The 24,173-nt window shown below is 48.0% G+C and overlaps 2 protein-coding genes across 4 annotated transcripts in view; one reads left to right on the top strand and one right to left on the bottom strand.

The window, feature by feature from the left end:
- Positions 1 to 19,288, bottom strand: part of TRIP4 (thyroid hormone receptor interactor 4) — a 29,363-nt gene extending 10,075 nt beyond the window's left edge. The window contains exons 1-11 of the mRNA XM_065733692.1: positions 19,171 to 19,288; positions 18,258 to 18,424; positions 17,933 to 18,069; positions 14,330 to 14,557; positions 13,393 to 13,471; positions 11,479 to 11,608; positions 11,069 to 11,284; positions 10,481 to 10,607; positions 9,533 to 9,720; positions 8,495 to 8,619; positions 7,637 to 7,728 (exon numbers count right to left, since the gene is read on the bottom strand). Coding sequence (XP_065589764.1) covers positions 7,637 to 7,728; positions 8,495 to 8,619; positions 9,533 to 9,720; positions 10,481 to 10,607; positions 11,069 to 11,284; positions 11,479 to 11,608; positions 13,393 to 13,471; positions 14,330 to 14,557; positions 17,933 to 18,069; positions 18,258 to 18,424; positions 19,171 to 19,256 — 1,575 coding nt within the window. The 5' untranslated portion in view covers positions 19,257 to 19,288. The remainder of the gene's footprint in view (positions 1 to 7,636; positions 7,729 to 8,494; positions 8,620 to 9,532; positions 9,721 to 10,480; positions 10,608 to 11,068; positions 11,285 to 11,478; positions 11,609 to 13,392; positions 13,472 to 14,329; positions 14,558 to 17,932; positions 18,070 to 18,257; positions 18,425 to 19,170) is intronic.
- A 2,686-nt stretch (positions 19,289 to 21,974) lies between these two features.
- CSNK1G1 (casein kinase 1 gamma 1) overlaps positions 21,975 to 24,173 on the top strand; it is an 82,904-nt gene continuing 80,705 nt past the window's right edge. For all 3 annotated transcript variants that reach the window (XM_065733705.1, XM_065733703.1, XM_065733704.1), the window contains exon 1: positions 21,975 to 22,045. The gene's annotated coding sequence lies outside the window, so the exon portion shown is untranslated. The remainder of the gene's footprint in view (positions 22,046 to 24,173) is intronic.

The following is a 24,173-nucleotide window of genomic DNA, read 5'->3' as shown; positions in this document are numbered from 1 at the left end:
TACAACTGCAGACAAAAAGGACCAGCTAATGGTCCTGCGAGCCATCAGCTTGCAGGAGTTAGTTAATACCAAGAAGAAAAATCCCTTCTTTCTTGCTGCATGTAGGACCAGGCTTCAGTCAGACAGCCTCCATGCCCAGGCGGTGTCCTTCCTTCCTCATTGCTTTTCCAAGGACAGGCATGCTGAAGCATCTTTTCCCCATCTGTCGTTCTGACAGCAGTAGACTCCACTGCCTTGTTACATGGACGTTTACTTTTGGGGATTATCAAGCCAATCTTCCCAGCCCAGCCTTCATGCTGAAGTGCTCCAGGGTGCATATGCACAGCAAAGACGGCACTGACTGGCAATAGAAGTCATCGCTCGAGCCAGGCAACGCAGGTTTAGGCTGCTCTGTGCAATCCCTGCCTGGCTGCTGGCTTCACAAAGCGCTCACAGAACACCAAGTGCTTCACACTGAGTCTTGATCTCCCTCCCAACACGGTCTTGCATCACGCTTCCAACTCCGAGCAAGTGTTCAGCCCTCTTCTTTTAAGGACCCATTTCCCGTGCCTCAGCACAGGCCAAACAGGCTTCTGGCCCATGACAAACATTTTCCTAAACAGAAACCCCAAAGCAGATCCAATTTTCTGGAAATGCCAAATTTTCTAGCCTGAGGCAGAAACATCCAGTGCTGCAGAGAACAGGCAACCAAGGAACTCTACTTGCAGCTCTTGGTCAAAGCCCACCACATTGGCACAGAGGAGCCGTGCCGGGAAGGCTGGCTTAGGAAAGAGATCCACAGCCATGCTCAACGTGAATCCACACAAGAGTCAAAAGAAAAAAGCAGTTTGGCAAAAAACAAAAACAAAAGCCGTCAGCCAAACTTTTGTTTGAAAGCCTGTCAGGTCTAGACTGTAACGTGTGAGGAAGGAACAGCTCAAAACCACAGCTGCTAATGGTTATGGATTTGGCAATCAAAATGTCTTTGTTAAAAAAAAAAAGTTAACTGCCTTACTATTGAGGTTACAAACCGCAGCCTTGATGCATTGTTGCAGTCAACATCCTCCCTGCTGTTTTTGAGAGCTTACATCTGCTGCTGGCAGATAATGTGCTGGCATTGGCTCCCTCCATGAGAACGCACAAGGAATTTTGCTAGCCTGCCTTCCTTTCCCCTTCTTCCCACAACGATTCCTACCAGTTGTTGCCTGTTCTGCCCCTTGCATGCTTGGCCATAGGCACCAGACGTGCAGGCGGCAGGCTGGGATCACCACGGGATCCTTCCCCAGACGGTCTGAACCCTCCAGTGCGCCTAAAGTTATGGTTCTGCACCACGAGTTGTACTTTGATTCAAAGGACAGGGGAAGCAATTCAAATGTAGTAACAACAGTAACAAAATGTAAGTAACAACAGGACTTTGAAACATAGATGTAATATTTAATCTTGTTCTAGTGCACTCAATTTTTAATAGCTGTGCCATGGCAGTGGAGGCAGAGCACATTGTGTCCCCTCTCCTCACCCAAAATCAGCCTGTGACACAGGTCCCACAGCCACCAAGTTGCCTTCTGTGGCTCAGATCCTGCCCATGGTAAACTTACACCTGAGACATTTACAGAATGCCTGACAAGCATCAGGGGAAACTGCATGGACTTGGAAAAATGCTCAGTAGTATAACAGGCTCAGCTGAAAGGAGCATTTCATACTCGTGTCAAGGGAGCGTGGAGGCAGGGCTAACCTCAGCTGCAATGCAGCCCCACCACTTGAGCTGTCAGGCAAAAAAGCATGGCAATGGGGAGGAGAGAAGCAGTGGGGTGATGAGGACTAAACAGGGCACCTGCTTCTGCTCAGAGCACCTGCACCCTGCTAGATGCAGCCAGGCATTTTCAATCAGCTCCATAAAGTCCTTACTTCTTGCTTTGAAACTGATTTAAAGACTGGTGCAGCTGAGCTCAGTACGTGAGGAAGATTAAACTTAACTTTGGTGAATGCAGCTCAGTGCAGATCAGACATCTGCATCCCTGCCCTGCTTTACTCCAGCAGCCACTGCTCCCCGCCGTGACCCTCGCTGCTGCTCCCTGAGGAGGCACGATGCTGACAGTGGGCTGCTGGTGCTATTGATCTGGTCGCTCAAGCATCAGGCTATTTCTCACACCCGAACCAGGATTTGCAGCTGAGTGACCGGTCTGTTTGGGGCTGTGAAATCAATGCCACGCTGGTGAAAGCTGACGCAAGTCAAGCCCTTGGGCCCTCAGCTGTGTTTTGTAGCTGCCAGCACCCTCACTGTTTGGGATCACCACCTAAAGCACAGTCACAGCTCACTCCAGCGGAGCCACAGCTGGGAAGCCAGGGCACAGGGCACCTGGCTTGAGGTCAGTGTTATCTAGCCCTCAGTTTCAGGATTAATAAAACCCAAACCTCAAGAAGAAGGCAAGTATCAGTGACTGCATCTGAAAGAAAAAAATTCCCAGATCACTGACTAGTTTGTTGAAATGGTAGCAGAGGCTAAGTCCACAGTCATCATTAATTAAGTCATATGCTTCAGCCTTGGCTTCAATTTTTTCCCTAGGGTCTATGAAACCAGAAGAGAGGGCAAGCTAGCCTCTATCATTCGATTTCTTTGGCATGTTAATGCATTCCTAAATTAATCATCATCAAGTGACAATCTCTCCTTCATCTCAACAGAGTGAGCAGTGGCCTCAGTAAACCTGCTGGCTTATGCAAGGCAGCTGGAGCATTAGAACAGCTTCTGATGAAAACCAAAGCACTTCACATACGGAAAAACTCCCCCATCTCTTACCATCGATAATCCAAAGCAGCTGTGCGCCTACTCCACTTCAACAAGCAAGAACCAGAGGTGCTTTGTGTCTAGAGGAAGTACAGCGAGGACCTGAATAAATACACACATCACCTGTAGGTCCCTGCAAACCAGACTGATGCCTAATGCTATTGGGTCTTGCATCAGGCTCCATGTGAATGACAAATTCAGCTTAGGAGAACTCAGGGACCAGTAAAGTTCAAAGGACTTTCTGTTGGTTGCAGTCACTAACAGCTGCCTAGACATCTTTCTTTTTGCACCAACCTGATCTAATCCCCAAAACCTGAAACCCTGCTAAATACATTCATTTGGAGAGGTGTGATAACCAAGTCTTGGGAACCAGAAACATCTTTTTGGTGAGGGTGAGCAAAGGTGTCTCCTGGCCACGTGCACAGGACAGCTACACCACTGCAAAAATGAGCCTTTGTCTCACCTGCAGCTTTTGCTAGGAAACCTTTACCTCATAGAAAAATCTTAAATCTCTATAATTTCATAATGTTCTTTAAAGTACATTTCAACATACGTGTTTATGTTCCTCCCTCTCATTAACTTACTTCTTGGGAAAATACCACTGGCGTGTTATTGCTCATTTATTTGCAGATAATCTGAAAAGGCACTTTCTGGATTCTAAATACAGAAATTTTCTACCTCCCTCCTTCATTCCTACAGGAGAAATTAAATCATGTCCTGTATGCTTAGCGCCCAATTCTCTTTTTTTTTTTTTGCTGTTATTTCCATCAGGGAGGAAAGAGGAGGACAAGAGATTAAACGTAAATTTCCTGAGGGGGAAAAAAGAAACCTATTTAAATGATAGCTGCAATCTCATGGCACAGAAATAGCTTAGACACATTCCCTTGTGCAGATTTAGGACAGTAAGCGATCACCTAGAAATGAAAAATAAACATTTTACTCCCGTCAAACGTAATTACCTGATATTTCAATCCAAGATTACAGCTACGGCTAGGTATCAGTATCTGTGTGTGCTTGCGTTTAAATAAGTCCAAACACACCTATCTACTTCTAAAATAGCAGCAGCGGAAATGCTCTTTTTCCAGTTAAAGTAACAGTCTCTCTGATCAAAGTCATTAGCAAAATGAACATGGACTTCAGAACGCATTAAAACGGCATAAATGTAAACAGTTCTCTGCTTGCTTTAGGCTCCTGCCAAGCCCTGCCTGCACCATCCCGTGTTTCCTCAGTTACCAGTGCTGAAGTCACCAACACCTAATGCTGGAAAAAAAAGGCAGCTCCTTGCCCTGCTCAAGGTGTCGGTGACGTCAGCCCACAGCAAGGAAAAGCAGTCGTCAACACTCAGATCTTGACAGGGGAAAAGTTTCCAGGTCACCTCTAGCGCCGAAAAACATAACAAAGGGATCATTCTGATCTGAACCAGTGCTTTTTGGGTGGCTGCCATCAGCAGGAGGAAATGAGTCCAGAAGGCACTCCAAGGAGGTGCAGGAAGCCTGAAGTGCCGCTAGAAATACTGAGATTTAAAAGCCACACAGAGGGATCTGCTGGCACCAGCCCTAGGCAGCAGGCTGAATTTGGAAAGCAGCTTTTGCTTCACTCCCCTGCGAGCAAAGCAAGCTACACCAAGTGCCTTGGGTGGACTTTCCTTACCCGATAATAATTCAGCTCCTAGAGCAGTTTCTACTAAAAGATCAGAGCAACAAAATTATCCCTGAGCAGCAAGTGCTGCCTTATTTCCTGTGTGGGAAAGAGACCCAGAGGAACTTATTGAACTAGTCCATATAGTGAGCAGCATAGCTGAGATTAGGGCGATGTCATCTGACGTGATGCTGACTTTAATCACAAGGACATCTCTCCTCAGCAAACATCCTCCTTTGCCCTCTGCCAGCTACTGCGTGCAAGATCTTGTCCTGTCATCACTTCTTGCAGAGCCCTGCAAACCTGCAAACCACTTCAGCAAACCAAGCTGCCTTCAAACATGGCACGCTGCAGGGCTGACATTCACAAAGGGGTTATGCAAGGATAGAGCTACGTGTCCGGTAATAACATGGCTAAGCAACCAGTCCTTAATGATAAGGCAAACTCTCGGGGCAGGGATTTGATCTGACTTTGTTGGTGAAATCAGCACAGCTCGATTTTGTTTTTTGAGCACAAGTATAGAAAAAAATATATTAAATGACAATAACGATAGAAAAACATCAGCAGGGTGCCACTAACGCATTCATTAACCTAACACAGGGTGCAAACCACTAGGAAACTAGATCTGTACTGAACAGGGAGTGGGTAACAGCATCAAAAGGACAGAGATATCAGAAAAGTCACAGGAGGGACAGATCAGCAAAAGCCTCCTTTGCCTAGTGGAAAGGATGGTCACAAGAGTCAAGACCAACTCCTGCGTCAGCTGGAAAAGGCAGGGTCAGCATCAAACAGCAACGAGCACCACAGGGAACTAATTCATCTTTAGCTGGTGGGTACAGCCCACAAACATGGCCTGTGCTTGTGAAATTATTTCTTCTGGAAAACACAGAAGCTTCCAATAAAAGTTGGGGAAGAGATGTGTGATCCTGAGAACAGTGCTTGAGAAGAGCTCTGCAGGGGCTTTGTTTCCAAGAGGTCGCTGTGCATTGCCTTACCTGCTAACACACTTCAGTTCTTTAGAAAATTGTTTGCATGCCCTAGGTGGGGAGATAATGACACTGTTCTTTCCTGCTCCCCCCTAAGCTAGGAGGTGACCTCATATACCAAGTAACTCCTGGATTACACTGCTGACAAATGGTTTTGAGGCTGCTTGCTGATAAACGCGGGCTGAATCACCAGGGTGATCAACAGGGATTTCCTGCTCCCAGCGAGATCCAACTTGGATTTCTGAGCTGGCAAGATTTTGACTTGCTAGCATTTGCGATTAAATTAATCTCAGCTTCTTCCAGATGCACTTGTGGCTCATGCTAGTCCAAAGCCACACACGTTTTTTCATCAACTATGTCCAGAAAGACACTCAGATCTCTGAATTCAATTTCACAAGCTAGAGAAACGAACAATGCATACACCGAGCCTGGGTAAAAAGACTGACAAAAACACTGCAAAAAGATAACAAATAAGGAATTATAAAAGTTTTGTGATATGGAAGCAGCAAAAGCCAGAGAGATATAAACCCACATCTGCTATGGCTTTGTGGCACTGAGGAGAAAAGAAACTCTCTTGCCTATACAGGTGTGATAACAGTGTTCCTGGAATATGCTACTCTTTTCCTCGTTTCCAAGCTTCTCTGCAGCCAAGTGGTGTCAACAAACTGAGAGGAATTTACAGAGAATATTTTTTACCATGAAGTTTCTCTGCGGGAAGATTAAAAACAAGTTACCTACAGCTCAATTTCAAGATTTTAAGAAGCTGTTGCAGCCATTTTATCAACACCTAAAGAACATGTCCACAGTGGAAGAGGAGGAATTGTGGATGATGGTGCATGATATAGAGAAAAAAAAATCTGACACTGACCCCAGAATTTCTTCCTTTTCTTTCTGCCAAGGTTTGCTCCTATACATAGGCCAAGAGCTCCTGCAGACTGCTGTATTCCTGTCCCAAAGCTCCCTCTGCTGCTCGTACTCTAACCTTTCCCCCTTCCTGAGAGAACTGACCCTGAATGAAAATAAGCAGAAGCACTCTCTTTATCTGTGGTTTCCAGGCATCTCTCTTGTAACTTCGGCTTGCTAAAACCTCAGGGGGGTGTGGGGTGGTCAGAAAAACACTTTATGAGAAACTGCCATCAGCCACCGATGCCTCCCCAACTCTTCATGGCTAGAAGGCACTCATCAGCATGGTGCATCCTCCTCCTCTGCCTCAAAAGAATGTTTTGTTCACTATCAAATGAACGTGTTAGGATCTGGCAGCTCCCCTTAGTCCAAACCTGAGCTGTGCAGGGGGCAGTGGAATGAACAGACAGCACTGAGAACAAGCCTACTGTGCTTAGTGCTAAGTGCAGACTTGGTAGATTAATAAAATACACCCTGAGGAAAGCAGCTGCTCCAGGTCTGGGGCATGAAGTCAGACACAGCATCACAGAACAGAATCAGACTTCAGGAGGTCTCTGGTCCAGCCTCATTAAATAGAAGTTTGAGGAAAAAATCCTGAGCACCAACACCTGTATTCAGTCTCCAGAGAGATTATGCGCCAACCACCACTGCATTTTGAGTGCAATAGTCCAACCAGTTTTTAACCCTAAGAGTTCTACCCAGACATTTTGGATACACGGACGCTGCAGGAGACTGCACTGAAAGCCTTGCTGAATGGACAGGTCCTAACCTGAGCATAGAGGGCTAGCAGATGAGTCAAGAATCTTTTCCCCTAGATGAAGTCCTCCCTGAGATGGGAAGACCAGAGTAAGTATACTGCCTGGCTGGGCAAAACATTCTGCAATCCTTTCTGTCAGGATCACAATCAGTGCTTTAGAATAAGTCATACTCAGATGAGATTAAGTCCCTGAGTTTGCCAAATGAGGATAAAATCCAGAAAAACAAGTATCTATAGTCTTCTTGTCACACATCCACATAGCAACGAGGAGCCTTTGCAGCACGGTCTCTCAAGCCTGCATTGGTTTAATTAAACAGCTACGAGTCCTTATTGGAAAGAGTTTCATGGTATGTGAGCAATTAATTTCAACAGTGCTAGAAAGGCTGACCATAGACTGAATCCTTACAGCCTATAACTGATGTAACATACTATCTTGCTTAGCCATACAGAACTGCACAGTAGAAGTGTCTCCTCTCACCACACTTTAAATTTTTCATTCATCACCTTCTCTGCAGCATCTCAGAAAAGAGTTACACTACTCAAAAAAGTTTTCCAGATAATAGGGGCTTGTAAAGGTTTTACTGCACTCACCTGCTCATTAAATTGCTCTTGTGATAAACAATCAGTTATGTCCACACAGCCCAGGAGGCACCCTGAGGGATAATCACTTGGAAATTCCACATCTGCATCAAAAGAAATATATTTTAAGGGGCCCACATCCCCTCACATGTTGCTGGGGTCTCTCAATCCCCAAATACCCCTCCCTCCTTCCATGCACCTGCACTTCTTAAGGCAGAAGAAAACATAAAGTGAGTTTAACATTCTGAAGCTCTTTTTTTTTTTCCAATTTTTGAAGGAAAAAGAGCACAGAAGCATAAGCCATGTGTATGTTGATAACAGTAAAGGTTATGCATGCTTTCCCCACACATCCTCATCCTGCATGACATTCCTGCACATGACATTTTGGTTAGGAAACATGCAGAAATGCTGGGCAAACAGGTGTACAGTGCAGCCATCAGCACTCACCCACCCACGTGAGAGAATAACATTTTTGTGGTAACCTGACTCCCACCAGGTCAGAATACATGAAAAGATTTTAACATCCCTGTAAACAGACTGCAGCACAAGCCACTTCACACACACACTCAAGCACACACTGCATCTTGTTGCTGGAGCCCAGAATAAAATGAAGTCCTTCGCTGTCAGAATTGATCAGGGAAGTCAGGCGCGATTCCCCAGTGTTTGTGCTTGGAGTATCTGACCAGCCTAAGGACAGAGTGAAAGTCTGCCACCATACCCATTCAGCTGATGAAATGCAGGAAGGATGAAGAGAATTTCAAGAACAGAAGGTAAAAAAGTGAAGCAGTAATAACTGCTCTCTGGCAGGGCTCTCTGACACTGCTCATTACGTGTACCAACTACTACAAAGATCCACGGAGAGAAGTTCACCTTTCGAGAGCAGCATTCTATAGGTGGTCTCCAGTTCAGAAATCTCCTGAGGGGAAGGTCTTTTGGCAGTAGCTGCAATCCATAACCGCCCTCTATGGGATGTGTACCAGGTCCTGCCCTCCACTCTAGGAGAACAAAGGAGAATTTAGGACTTAGATTTCAAGAAAAATCCCACACAGACTTTCAATCTAACATTTCGCTACGTAATTCCTGTTGCTAAACTTTGCCCTGACTATATAAACCTCAAGAAACATGTCAGAGCTACAGAAAAAAAGCTAAGAAGGGCAAGAAATAATGCCACAAGCAAAGCATGTCCTTACTCTTACAGAGTAACGGCAAAAAGGGACATCAATCTCCTGTAAATGCAACAGTATGTTGGAAGTGTGCAGAACAATCTGCTTGAACAGTTCACTTATAAGCTCCAAAGTTGGCACACTGAGCATGCAATCTAGGGAATAACAGATGACCGTACACCTGTACGGAGCAGTCGTTAGCTGTGGATCTCACAGATCTCAGCACAGACAACAAGTACCAGTGCTGCAGCTGTACCAAAGCAGCCCAGGTCACCTCAATGCAGAAGCAGGGCACACTGAGATTTATGGCATCTTCATCTTGGGAGAGTGAAAGCTATGCTCTCTAACATGAAACATTCTTTGAAGGAAAGAAGAATAAAGGCTAAAGACAATTCCTTGTTCTATATTAACAGCAGGAAAGGTGAATCAACACGTGCCAGGGATGCTGGGCTGAAGGAGTTCCTCTTTGGAACCTGATTCCTAGGCCAGAGGGAAAAGGTATGTGCAAGGTATGGGGTGGGTATTTTCTGGTTTAGTTTAGTTTAAACAAAGCCTTCTTGGCTTCTTTATCACAGACAAAAAGACCAGAACAACATTCTCAGCTTATTTACCTTTCATATTCCAAAAAGGTACGCCATACCTATACTGCAGAAATGACAGCATCTCTCCATAACTTGAACCTTACAGCTTAGCTGTTTTCATAAAAAATGGATTCACTGGGCTTCTCCAACATTCTACTCTTTACCTTTTGATTCCTCTTACGAGCAAGGAAGCCCAAGGCTGGTGCATGCTGAGGCACCAACCATCATCAGAGATCTCCTGTAACTCTCGGTCCTGAATCCGCAGCCTGTTCCGCTCTGAGCCAAACTCTTCTCCAGCACCCAGGGAATGGGGGGCTCTTCTGTGTGGGAGCAAACCTGTTTGGTCCACCCACTCCAGAGTTCAAAAGCAACAGAAAAAAGGTTAGCACCTCTCTATAAGCAATGTATATCAAATGTAAATCCTATCTGAAGTTTTCCTTCACTTAAATATAGTGTTATTACTCTTACTGGGATCATTTATCCTTCCGTGCAACAGAATGCTGCACTTACACACCATACTTCGGTAGTAGGAAAGGCAGAGTGAATCCACTTTGCAGAGCTCTTCCTTTCTGTGCATTAAGCTAAACTACAGATTTAAAGAATAAAACTGCATGCTGGTGTTTTAAAGTATTCATAGGGAGATACAATTTTCAAAGCATATTCACAGCTGTCAACACTCAAAACTGGTAATCACCCTGCTTCCAAAATGCTTAGCACATACCAATCGTATCATGATTAAAGTAGAATTAGACACTAGAGATTATGCCCATTGAGATCAGGAAAGCTGGCAGAAAAGGCTTCATTAATAGAGCTGAAAAGCAATGCAGCCTTAGGCTGGCACTCAGAAATTCTTCCAAATTCCTGAAGAGGTGGCAGGAGACAACAGCCCAAATAAACCAAACCTCCCGAGAGCAGAGCCAGAGTAGGGAACTGGCAAACCCTCTCTATCTCCAACTCAGACAGCAAATAATGATCTCTGGGACAGGGGAGGAACGAGGTACTATTACAGGCACACTAGAATCTACAATTCTTAAGCACAGCTCTCCCAAAGTTAGTCAGAATTCTGCTCTAAATGCATTCAACTCATTTAACAAAATTCAACTCATACTGACCAAAGGAGCAGGCTGAAGAAGACGGGGATTCACTAAAACACCAGAACTCGGACTCATCTTTGCATCTGGGCTGGCAGCTGGCTTGTTCAGCGTGCCACAATTAATGGCTTCAATAGTTTCATCCAGCCTGCAAGGACATATGAGAGGCATCAGAATTCCCTCCTTCCCTCTGGCAACATCCCTGCACAAACACTTCTAACCCGAGGCTTTCTGTTTTTTTAACCACCTTCCCTAACAAGATGATTTCTTTGCTTTAATTTCTTATCTACCACAGAAACTCTTCCGAGTTGGAAGCCAAGATTAATTGGTTCTGGAGAGATAGTTCTTCTGCGAGAACTTTACAGGGAAGATTTATGTCTAAGAGATGCGTTAGCTCTGCAAGCCTCACACAGTCAGGCTTAGGATCTCAGCAGATTTGTGCTGAAAGATTATATGCCACAAGAAAAAAAGACCCAGAGGGAAGAAAAGTATGTATAACTGCACTCTACCATCAGAGGTGCCTTTCAAGGGAATGGCTTGCACAGCTTTCCTAACACTCACTCCTCCAGATTCACCCATAGCAATTTTCACCTCCCTGCTCTCACTTACTTGATGTGGTATTCAGCCATCCCACTGTCCTCCTCCAGTATCTGCCTCCCAGCAAAGTCTATGGTGATTTTTTTGGCCAGGCGGGAGGCATGGCGCAGCTCCTGCAGTTCCTGCTCTCTCTTCCGTAGGGCCTCCCTCTCTTGCTTGGAGAGCCACTGGTCGGAGTCTGTCGCAAAATAATCTGATTCATCATCAATGACCTGGGTTCGACGCACGCTGGTGAGGAATAACCAGAATGTAAAAGACCAGCCCAGAGCAGCACTACGTGCCCCAGACCTCCCTTTCTACCTGCTCCCTTCTGCTCTCAGGGGCACAAAGCAAAGACATCCTAACAGAACACATCGGAGGAATTGATTCTTGTACTAGTGGGTGAGAAAACCGAACCCCAGCGCTCACAGCTGGTACTTTACCTTGTCCTGTCAAACTCCAACAGCTTATCTTTGTGTTTCACAGCCATCTCCAGGCCTGCTTTCAGTCTAGCTTCTTGTCGGGGCAGTAGGTCTTTGCCAAAAGCATCCAAATTCCCTGCATTTTCAGCACCTGAGAGAGAAAATAAGTCACAGCTTGAGGGAAAGCCTGGTTGTTTAGAGCCTTGGTGGGGCTGGCTGCAGACATGCCCCTAAAATAAATGCCATTCAAGGAGCGAAAAGAAGTACCTTGCATCAACATCACCATCTGTCTAAACCAGCTTTTGACCTTTCCTCCAGCCCCTTTCACAAAGCCCTTCCTCTCAAGGGGAGAAAGCATTTAAAACTTGAGTGACAACATCTATACACTGTTTAAGAGACAAAGTCTTGGTCTTTGACTTTCCTTTAGCCTTTTGCAATCATTTGAGCAGTCCAAACTCTGCCCATTTTCAATGCAAGCCTTCAGGGTCCTCCTAAAAGCCGAATTATCTCCTAAGTGTCGTTACCACTACAAAGAGTCTCTAGTCACAATAAATGGACGAGGACTGCTAGTCATGCACAGAGCAAGTCTTGTGTCAGCTGCTGTACAAGCTTCTCACAAACAAAATCTCCCCACAACACACCTCAGCATGTTTTTGAGACCAGCTGTTATTAGAGAGAGAGAGAAAGAGAAAAAGAGAAATATATTCCCAGCAATAATCTCTTAGTTCTTACCATTTCTGGCTAGAGGCCAAAACCCAGCCAACCAAACAAAAGGAGAAAATGTTTGCCTCACAGCAACAATGGAACGAGCCAATATATTTCACAGAGGACAACATGCAGCATAATGCCTTTATTTCAGGGAAACAAAAAAGCCTTTATTTCCCTGTTGCAGCCGATCCACATTTTCCTCCTGAGACAAACAGCCGTCCACATTTCAACCTTCACCTATGCAGACAACGCACAAAGCCAAACCCAGCAGAGACAGAAGTGGAGTCCAATAAAACAAGCAAGACAACAGGATCCTGAAGTACAACAGGATCTCTGCAGAAGAATTATAAACAGGCTGACTCTGACCAGCTATTGTTCCTGAGGACTTATTGGACCTCCTGCACATCGGCAGCTCTAATCAGATGTTGACACCAAGACCTGGAGTAAATACTTCCCCAGTTCTTCAGCAAAGTTTATTTTTCAACCAAGAACACTGTGACCTTGGCTATATATCAACTCAACTCAGACAGCCTTCCCCACAGTGCACAGGTCTTCATTGGGAGACTGAGTATTATTTCCTTGTCCTTTCCTTGTCTCTGTTCTTATTTTAGCTCCCAAGATAAGCGTTAGATGAGAGAAGCCACTAGGAAATTTTAACCAACACCTCTCTAACCCCAGTAAATCAGATAGCAGCGCTTCATCTTCCACAGCACACATTCCACACAGGACTTATCCTAATTTTCAAGAACTGCTGCAGTGATCCAGTTCAGATGATTGATTCAGGAATGTCTGACAAACAGCCCTAGTACCTCTGGGTAAAGACATGACACACTGCCATTTGACACTTGCACCACTGATGTCCAGAAACACTGCTGAGCGCTTGCTGAGGGCATACAGCATGCTGGCTTCCCAGCTACCTTTGTAATGCACACCACAAACACCATGCAGCAATAAAGGCAAGTGGCTCAGTGAAATCTGAAGCAAAAGCAATTCACAAACTACCCTGGTAATTTGCACGTCAGAAAAACATTCAAGTACCAGCTCATAAGAAAGAATTTTCCTTTGACTTTGCCAACAATTCATGACAATTCTGATCTAAACTACACATACAATAAGATACACATGCTCTTGTTTCTACACAGCAGCAAAGCAAGCACAACCAGCGGCACGGTGAAGCAAAGCAGGATGGGGTGGATTTATTACTTTAAGGTATGAAATGATACTAACCTGCCATGAGCTTCTTCAGCAGCTTCTGGCTCTTGTTTGAATCCCGCTGAAGAATGTCCTGCTCTTCTTTAGTGCACACCTAAGCAGAAACAAAGGCTAGGAAGGACATCATGTGGTCAACCAGCTTCAGAGCCTTGGGACAACAGCTCACGGTGAGCTGCTTCAGATGGTCCTTCCTTCTGCATTTTCTATGCGGGGAGAACCCTGACAGCTTGTTTTTAATCATCTGTGGGAGTTGTACAGCCTGGTTTTAATTGGTTCTGTGGGCAGACACACTGCTGAGTCCTCTCAGGACAAGACACGCACTCAGAAGTTTCCTGAGCAGATGAACAATGCATAACTCACAGTCCTTTCTCTTGGCTGATCACATGGAGATAAAGAAATATTTTTAAAATGCAGCCAATCTGATTTCAAACATTTTTTACATCCAGCCAGTATCCTCTCCCTGCTGAGGTTAACTTTACTGAATCTGCAGTCATTAGGTTGCCCCCTTTCTCCAAAAGGTGCCCTTTCAGTCAAATGCAGGATGTAAAGGAGACCTGAAACGATCTGGCCCTGGCCTCTCTCCTCCCCCTTACAAGTCAAGCTGGGCTGTGCCCAGGACAAGGCTGAAGCCTGGCACGCGTTTTGGACACTGGTGCAATGCAGGAACAGCTTTAAGAGTCAGTCAGACATCGGGTAAGCTCCAAAGCAATTCAAATTACATGGGAAACTTCTCTGCTCTCTTCATAGAAACCCAGAAGTGACTTGAAGCCACAGCAGCTCTTCCTCTGGCAGCAGATGGTACAGGTTCTTTCCTGCACAGCTTCAGCTCTTGGGGCACTTCGCTCAGGGAGCTTTGATCCAAGACAAGAAGCTAATTCAGCACATCTAAAGCCCCAAGCAACATATGATTCTATGTAAGAATGACAAATAAAAAAAACACCTCATTACTAACCAGTGAACCACAAAACAAGCAGGGTCCAGAGCCTTCCTGCTCACACACAATGCGCCCACAGACCAAGCAGTTGTTGATGAGCTTGTGCTTCTGGCCCAGACACTCGCAGGCGTGACGGCCAGGGATCAGGACAGCAAGCCTGTCTTGCCCTTCTTTGGTGTACAGGCTGACATATTTGGTCTTTTTCTTATAGGAGTTGCTGCTGCTTGCAGTGCTGCTCTCCTGTGCCTGAGAAGAAAAATAAAAACAAAGAAACCGTGTTTATACTGTAATACTGCAAAGGGAAAACAGTGACATTTGACCAGGCTGAAAAGACTCAGATAATCTCTATTCTGACTAATCAGAATGAAATTTCCCAATGTCTAAATCAAGAGGGAGAAGCTTAGACCTGCCAGAAACAATCCAAGGGATCTTAACAAAGCGAAGACATGAGGATTCTGCAGGCCCATTTGATCTCTTTGCTGCCTCTGCAAGCTGAAATCACTTGGGTCTAGATGGCAGGTGTGCTGTCAGACCTGCACATGAGCAGAGCTTTTCCACATTCTGCATATACAAGTTCGTTGCTGCTAACATTTCTCTGACAATACTCAAAACCAGATACTTTGAAAGAAAGAACAGACTCTAGACACACACCTATCTCATGACACGAGGTGAGACTGGTTTCAAGTTCATAAGTTCATAAGTTCATAAGGTTGGAAAGGACCTACAAGATCATCTAGTCCAACCATCCTCCTATCACTATCTCTACCCAACTACTAAATTAAGTCCTTTAGCACCTCATCTAAACGCTTCTTGAACAGCGCTAGGGATGGTGCCTCAACCACCTCCCTAGGCAGGCCATTCCAGTGCCTGACCACTCTTTCAGAAAAGAAATGCTTCCTCAGGTCTAATCTAAATCTTCCCCGGCGCAACTTGTGGCCATTCCCTCTCGTCCTGTCATTACTTATCAGGGAGAAGAGACCTACCCCCTCCTCACCACAACCCCCCTTCAGGAAGTGGTAGAGTGCAATAAGGTCTCCTCTGAGCCTCCTCTTCTCCAGACTGAGATGCAATTCTTCAAGTAAGAATTGCATGCTAGTCATGACCAAGAAAAAGTAGGACTTAATATCATGATCTATTTCAGCAAGCATCATTCACATACAAATGCACTGTGGACTCATTGAACTCGTGACACTTGAAAATCCTTTTGCAGCTCAAGCACAGCATCTCCTTGCCTCTCCTCTGCATAAGCTCCCTCACCAATAAAAAAAGAGAAAACTGTTTTCCAAAAAGCCTGTTTTAATTCACCACTAAATAACAACTTGCACTCTCCAAGTGCTTCATGCTTGAGGATGAGCTTGCAGCTCACAGCTGGTGACATACTGCAGAATATCTGATTTTGAAAGGACTTCCAAGATGGACTGTTCAATTGATTAAGAACTGTTTGGCTGGTTGCAGCCAAGGGGTTGTGATCAATAGTTACATGTCTGGGTGGAGGCAGGTCACAAATGGTGTCCCCCAAGGGTCAGCCTTGGTATCAGTGCTCTTCAACATCGTCATCAATGACACAGATGATGGAATTGAGTGCACCCTCAGCATGTTTGTGAACACCATGCTGAGTGGTGCAGTCAGTACACCGGAGGGAAGGGAAGCCATCCAGAAGGACCTGGACCAGCTGGAGAAGTGGGTCCATGTGAACCTAATGAAGTTTAACAAAGTCAAGTGCAGGGTGTTGCACTTGGGTTGGCACAATCCCAGGTATTTATACAGACTGGGGGAACAACTCCTGGAGAGCAGCCTGGCAGAGACAGACTTGGGGGTCATGGTGGATGAGAAGCTGGACATGAGTCAGCAGTGCACGCCTGCAGCACCAACTACATCCTGCACTGCATTAGAAAAAGGATGGCCAACAGGGAGAGGGAGGGGATTGTTACACTATACTCAGCTCTTGTGAGACTCCATCTGCAGTACTGCGTCCAGGCCTGGGGCCCCCAGCACAAGAAAGACACAGATCTCTTGGAATGGGTCCAGAGGAGGGCCACTGAAATGATCAGAGGGCTGGAGCACCTCTCCTATGAGGAAAGGTTGAGGGTAATGGGCTTGTTTAGCTTGGAGAAGGCTCTGGGGAGACCTCATTGTGGCCTTCCAGTACTTGAAGAGAGCATACAAACAGGAGAGGGAATGACTGTTTACATGGGTTGTGATAAGACAAGAGGGAATGGTTTTAAACTAAGATAGGGGAGATTTAGGTTAGATGTTAAAAGTAAGTTTTTCCACTCAGAGATGGTGATGCACTGGAACAGGTTGCCCAGAGATGCTGTGGATGCCCACCCCTGGAAGCATTTAAGGCAATGCTGGATGTGGCTCTGAGCAGCCTGCTCTAGTGGTTGGTGACTCTGTCCGTTGCAGGGGGGCTGAAACTACATAATCTTTGAGGTCTTTTTCAACCCAGGCCATTCTATGATTATATGATACCTCTTGCTTGGCTGCTTTCACCAGCTTACTCTGTGTTCCACTCTCAAGCAAGCTACTAGTTTCACAATGAGGAGATAAAGCATCTCTAGTTCTCTCAGCTCTGTCCATCTAGCTTCACTGCCACTACCAGATCCAAACTCCACTGTTTCCCAGAAACAAAAACAGAGACAGAGACCTCAACGCCTTAGCAGAAGTTTCCCAGTATTTCCAATAGTTGAGAGAGAACTAGAAGGACATGGAACATCACTTGTCCATTTGGCACCCTGCAGTTCCAAAAAATGTTTGTTTTGTAAGCCTTCATAAATTTTATAAGCATTTGCACTTCCCCTACTAACGAACCCTCAGTTTAAAGACCTAAGTTCCACCATTTATTCAGGTGCAGCCCAAACTTTTAAGATTTGTATGATGCCACGTGACTTCACAAGAAGGTGACATGAGGATAAATCACAGAATTTAGCTTTGGGATGCACACCAGGCTCAGTGTTTGCAGCACGAAGGAATCAATTGCAAACCTAACAACACCAGTCAAGTGTAGCACATTTCCACACACTTATTTCTGTGTAGCATGCTCAGCAGAAATAAAATTCAGAAATTCAGTCTGGGTAACTACAATATTTGATAGCAAAGATAATCATATTTGATGCACTTAACCTGAGAAACAGTTCTGCTGAATAGAAAACAAGTCAGCTACAAAAAAGTATTAATTAGCTACCAGAAGGAAAGGCAATGAACGCTTGTGCATGGCCTTGTGCTGCCTGGAGACAGGATTTCCCAGTTTCCAGTTTCTGTTCTCATATCCTGCAGCTTCTTTCAGTGGAGCTCTAGCATTCAATGCCTCCTCTCCAGAGGAGTGTGAGCCTAAAATATTTCAGCTGTCAAAGTTTTATTCAACGTGATTGGCAAACTTCAAATAGAACACAAAGCAACCTTCCGCTCACATTCCTTAATGCCAAAAACTTCAGAACTCCACTCTCACCATCCCCAAGAATATTATTTGCCCTGCAGCAGGAAAAGACTCCTGTATACAGACAGACAGAGTGAACACTGCCTACTCAAACCTGCATTCAGCTTCAAATGGAGTGGCAACAAAGAAACAGCTGCCAAGACACGCAGCCATGCAGTCAGTGCTCGTGTACCAGATGCACCCACCTTGGCAAGGTCCAGTGGAGTTTTTACTTCCTCCACATGTGTGCTGGGCTCCACATAAGCAAGTGTTTCCTGTTTATTCCTTCCTTTGCGTTTCCCCTTTTTTGCTTGGTCTCCAGCCCGAGGTACCTCTGAAGTCTCTGCAAGAGCATGTAAGCACAAAGAAAGTCTCAGAACAAGCAGCAATGGGATCCCTCTGACCTCCTGGATCTACTTAGGGAACGGAAATTGGCTTTATGGAGTTACAACATACAGAAATAGGACCACCCATACGCATTAATTTCTTAATTACATAACACTTCAACTCCTCCCTCCCCATACCACTCACCATCCTTTTTCCGGCAGGCCGGTAAGGGCTCAGCAGGTGACTGTGAGGACTTCTGCCAGCGCGACAGCAGCTCTTCCACAAACCGCCCCTTCCTCCCCTCGGTGCCCTGGAGGAGATCCACCACGTACTCTCGGATCTCATCCTCGCTTGTTATTGACAGGATGTAGCTGCAGGAGGGCAGAATGGAGAGAAGTGGGCATGGGGGCTTTTGTTGTCAGGACTCCAACGGTCTGATCGCATACACAAGGAACTAGTAGAACTTATCTCCACTCTTCATACCAGGTTTTTGTGTAGTTTATAGTAAGGAAAAAGTTCTCTAAGATGAACGGTTAAAGAGGCACATTGGGAAAACCCTTGTGGCTGTTTCAATTTAAATAATAAACTTCCTTTCTTCCTTCATTCTGGAAGAAGTGTCATTCCCATAGTCCTATAATAATAACGATAAAAAAATCATCAGTGGGACGCTGTCTGTCCTCACGTAACATAAAAAAAACCTAACCCTAAGCCAACGAGATTTTGCTTAATCACACAGAGCCTGCTGCGTGCTCTTCTTCACCCACACATAACGTACACCACACTCAGTGCCAAAATCAAGGACAACCTAAGGCACAGAGGTGCCACACAGCCATGAGCAAGTCCTCCAAAGACAGAAAGGGGACAGATATTGGGTTCCCTAAACATACTCCTAACGGCAGCTCTTGTGCTGGGTCACAAACAGCTCCGACAGCAGGATTTCCCATCTGCATTGGCGCACGGCCGAGGACGAGAACCAGGAGTCGAGGAGAACCAGAGAACAGGTGAGAGACCTGAGGAGGACCGTGAGGGGGAGGGGGACCGCCGGGAGGTACAAGGGACGGGAGGACCCGAGGAGGATTAAGGGAGCGGGGGTCCCGGCGGCGGCGGGCAGGCTCACCGCACGATCTCCTCGCCCACGTCCAGCCCGAAGTCGCCGCGCAGGCGCCCCACGCACCATTCCAGCAGCGCGTGGGGCGCCGCCATCTCCGCGCGGGGACGGGAAATGGCGGCGCACCGCCGTCGCCCGGAAACGCGGCCCCGGCGCTCCCGTTCCGCGGGTTCAAGAGCCGAGAGGCGCTCCGCCCGCAGAGCTCCTCGCATTTTGCCGCCCCCGGCTCTAGGAGCGGTCGCTCTTTCAGGGCTTTGTTCCGAAAATCTCCGGCTGCCGCAGCCGGTTTGCATCTATAGTATACGCAAACATTAACCGCATCCTTTTTTTAAACTAAGTGACGGAAAAGAAGCTGGCGCCCGGTGCCGACCCCGGGCACAGCCGGGCTACGAGGACAGCCGAGCGGCAGCACGACGCCGGGCACCACAGAGAGCAGCCGGCTGCGGGAGGCTGCGAAAGGAGGCGGAAAGCCGCCCGAAAAGCCGGGCAGGAGAGCGGCCGCCAGGCACGGGCTGCATCCGGCTGCGGCTGAGGAGAAACTCCGCGAGGGGCGGAGCGAGCGCTGCAGTAACTCGCGCTCCCATTGGCGGATTGGTTGGTCGGCGGAGAGGTAACTCGCGCTCCCATTGGCGAATTGGTTGGTCGGCGGAGAGGTAACTCGCGCTCCCATTGGCGGATTGGTTGGTCGGCGGAGAGGTAACTCGCGCTCCCGTGGGCGGGCGTGGGTGTGTCGTGTTGGTGGCTCGGGGTGGCGTTCCCTGAGGCGAGCGGCGGTCGCGGCGCGTACCGTGAAGGCGAAGGGAGAGCTGAGGTGGGTGGGGGCCCGGCGAGCTGCCGTTGCTGCAGGTGGCCGAGGCCGTGCATGAGGCTGGGGGCAGCTAGCCCGCAGCGGGGCTGTGGGCAACGTGAGCCTTCCAGCCTGAGCCCTCCTGTGTCCTGAGACGGTCTTTTTCTATATACCTATGAAGGTGGTGTTCTTTTAAAGGTTTGTTGTTTGCGTTTGTTGCTAGGCTTAAACAAGTGGGCTATGTTCAACTTTCGGGCAGAACAAAAAGTAGACATTAGAGAGGCTGTGGTGAAAACTGTGCTAAAGTTAGGACGTAACTAAGGCGTATTTTTGAAGCACGGTGATACCACGCTGTCATGGAGTTCCCCATGCCCTGGGACTTGTGGGTGTTGAGAGCAAGCTGTGTGTTCTGGAGAACTTCACCTCTTATTATCGCTGCTGGGTCAATACCATAGTTTTCCACTTTGTAGTTTCAGGTTCTTGAGACCCCTTCTAATTTCCTGTAAGTTTAAAGGATGATTTGGTAATAATACTCTTGGTTAGATCCATGTGAACACTGCACCTTTTGTAATGGTGGGGAAAAAAGGAAATCCAAAATCCCGTGGACTCGAGTACTCCCTATAAATAGGTTTTGAAATGTATTTAATAAAATAGGAACAAGTGCAGAACTGCCAGCAGAACGTAAACCAATTACTGTGGCAGCGTTGCCTGATTTGTTAGTTTATTAGAGCGCCTGCAAGCATCCACAGACAAAAAGGAGAAATACCCCACACTGACAGTAGGTGTCAGCAGCTCTTCCAGCTACCAAGGGCTGGGCTGTGCCAGTGACCCAGACGGTGCACATTCTGCCCTTTTTTACATCAAAAGGGCGTCAGTGCTGTGAAGAGGTTATGGGCATGTGGGAAAGCAGCGTTCATAGAGGTGACAGATGGGGGATATGTAATATTGGGGATGATTTGACAGCCCTGGGCCTTGGGCAAGGACTGTTGTGGCTGAGCTCTCTGCAGACCCCCTTTCCTGCTGTTTTTCTGCTTTCCTTTAGAAGGAAAAAGAAACCAAAAACAACTGTTACTAGGCTGTGCTGTGGCACACAGGATGTCCATGCACCACCTCATGACTTTCTGCCTCCTTGAGATGTGCATGGATTGCAGCTGTGAGTCTGGGATGCTGAAGGATCTACACAACAACGGCTGTTACTCATTTCTGTTGCTCTGAAGCTGGTGGTATCGCACGCTGCTGAGGCCACTTACGCCAAGGAGAAGGAAGAGTGTGGCATAGTGCCACTCTGCTGTGTGAGGAGCTGTCAGTTTTCAGGCCAGCCTGCACCGTCCTCGTTTTTGCCTGGTCCTTTTGCCCCATTACCCCAGGCTGATGTTGGGCTGGCATCCCATGAGGCCCTTTGGGTGGTGCCTCCTGGCTCTGCACTGAGCAGCACCTAACAGCAGCACGATTGTCTGCTTTGTGCCTGCACAAGGCCGCATTGTTATGCCCGACGCGTGGAGGAACAGCGCTGGCGTGGCTGCCATGCCCCCAGCGCCGTGACATGTGCCCCAGAACGGGGCCTTGCAGCAGCCCTGTGGTGCCCAGAGCGGCTGGGGAGAGACGTGGCACGGACAGGGAGTGGGTGGAGGGGGGAGCGGCTGTAAATGGAAAGGCAGGCTCGGGATGAACGCTGGGAAGAAGTTCTTGGCTGCGAGGGCGGTGAGACCAGGCACAGGCGGCCCTGGGGGCCTCGTACTTAAAAAATGCAGACACTGAACGTTAATGCGGTGGAAGCGCGCTTCCAGTTTTACTGTACGGTTAGCTGGTTCCGTTCCGCAGCCGTTTCGCGCACCCCCCTCCCCCCCCCCACCGGCCCGGCTTCCGCATAGCAACCGAACGCGGTTGCTAGGGCGAGCCCGCCGCCGCCGACACCCGGAAGTGCTGCCGGGCGGCGCCCCTGCTTCCTCGCTATAGGGCGGTGTCTGGGGAGGGGCGGGGCTTCCCTGAGCGCTTCCGGGTCGACGCCCTCCCCGTCGAGCGCAGCGGAGGGAGGAGCAGCGGCGGGGCCTGCCCGGCCCAGCCCAGCCTAGCTCAGCCCAGCGCCGGCGCGGCCAGGTAGGGCCCGGGGCCAGGGGGTTCGGGGCTGGGGAGTTCGGCCACGCCGTGTCCGGCCTCTTCAAGGCCGGGGGCGCGTCGCGGAGCCGCCCTGAGCATGGGTGGGAGCGAGCGTCTGTGCCCGGAGCTGCCTCACCGGGAGCGGGGCCCGCGGGCGCTGCCCCCGGTGCTCCGTTGTCCCCGTGAGGAGGGCTGATCGCGGGCGGGGCCGTGCCGCGTTTCCGGGCGGAGCGGCGTCCCGAGCCGTGCCCGGGCTGCGTGCTGGGCTGCGGCTCCTTTGTGTCCCCCGGTGCCTGGGGAATTGGGGATGTAGGCGTGGGGCTGGCTGGGGGACCAGCTCACACTCGGGTCCTGCAGCACTCAGCTCCGACCTTCTCCCCATGGGGCGGCGGGGTTTGTGGGCACGCAGCCCCGCCGTAGCACTGCTCCTCGCTCCGGGGACGCCATCCTCGTCTTCGGCTTCCCACCGGCACCGCGGTGCCGAGGGTGTGTGCTCAGGTCTGATTTATTTTGTTATCGGTGACCTAGCGCATATGGGCGGCCAGCTGCCACTCCCCGAGTCCTTCAGCGCTCGGTGCCCCAGCTGCTGCCTTCGATTTGCATCAGTCTCCCATCTCTGGAGCGGCTGAAGTTGCTTTTCTATTGTAATCCCCTGTCGGTACCTCCGGCTGCTCGCCGAGGCTGGTGGGTGAGTGGAGAAGTGGGAGCTTTGTTCCCAAGTAGAAGCGCTTATCAAATGTTAGCGGCAGTTTCCCACAGATGCATTCTGAAAATACAAAGAGCTCCTTTGAGTGGTGAGCAAGGAGAGATTGCCTTCATGCAGAGGGTTCCTCGCTGGATATGCGGTCTTGGCAGCAAGACCATCTTGGTAGCAGAACACTGATGTTGTTCTGTGGGCCTGGGTGGTATCGATGGATTTGCTGTGGTGACTTTCATGTGAAGAGCTGGGGGTCCTCCAGTATCACCACTAACGATAAATAGCATCAAGGGGTGTTGTGTGGGGAGGGTGACCCCAGAAGAGGTGCAGCCTGATGGTGGAAGGTCTCGAATGTTAAGTGTCATGGTTCTTAGAAAAGGTAATTCTGTCTCAGTGAGGCTTGTTAAAAACAAAGCATACCAAGAAAGCTTGGGTAGTAAGAAGCCGCCAGGGACATCTGCTCTTGGTGTTGAAGTTGCTGCTAGTAGTGTAGTGGTACCCCGGTATGGGTGATATAGAAAGCTTTTGGCAAAAATCCTGCTGACTCCAGTGAAATGTTAGACCATCAGCTCGATAAAATCGCTGCCTTCCACTTGTATAAGTATCTACTTGCATAAGTAGCTACTCTCTGTTTAGATGCTAATGTTTCTTCCAGTGCTGTCTGCCATGAAATTCCATTTCCCGGACTCAGTGAAGCACCCTTTGGTGCCTTTTTTTGCCCCTCTTTTTTGGGAGGAGCTGCTGGGTTGTGAAGGTGAGGAGCAGGCCTGCAGAAACTTGATAGGAATCCCTAGAAGTGTATTTCCAGCTGCTTGCCTGAAGTCCACGCTGCTTTAGACTGTTTGGGGTTGTTTGCTATGCTATTCTGTGTGGAAAGCTACTGTTACACTGATGGGTGAGAACTTGCTTCAGGTTCTTCCTGCAACCTTACTTGCAGCCAGTATGTACCCATCTGTTTTTGTGCCAAAGCTTCTTGGAAACAACTCTTCTCTGGTGCTTTCAGTGTGGTCTGCTCTCCGCTTCTTTCTGAGCCCCGTGGTTGCTGTTTTCCATGTTATCTGCTGATCTCTGCTGTGCATGTGTTTGCTTAAACTAACCCCCGAATGTGTCTGACTTGAGCGCATCTCTTGGGGATGCTGTGTGCTGTTGTGGGGAGTTCCTTTGTGCCGGTGTCTTTCACCACTCCATCTGGTTGGTGGCTCGCAGGTTGCAACAGAAAGCTATTATCCAATCTCTTATTCCATCACATTAAAAAGCTTCCAGTTCCTCATACAGCTTTTTGAAAACCTGAAGTGTGTGACGTTGCCTTGCTCCGTATCATCTGTATTTCTCTTCAGTGTGAGTTTCTATGCTGTTCCAATTCTCTGTATTGCCACCAATTCAACTTTTCAAGCCTAAGTTGCTGCTGGAAAATGTTCTGGTAGGATTGAT

This window comes from Cyrtonyx montezumae, unplaced genomic scaffold, assembly GCF_038088225.1.
Source record: "Cyrtonyx montezumae isolate F1298 unplaced genomic scaffold, pur_monq_1.0 scaffold_17, whole genome shotgun sequence".
Taxonomy (NCBI): domain Eukaryota; kingdom Metazoa; phylum Chordata; class Aves; order Galliformes; family Odontophoridae; genus Cyrtonyx; species Cyrtonyx montezumae.
The sequence above is the reverse complement of the archived record's forward strand: the minus strand, read 5'-3'. Positions and strand labels throughout refer to the sequence as shown.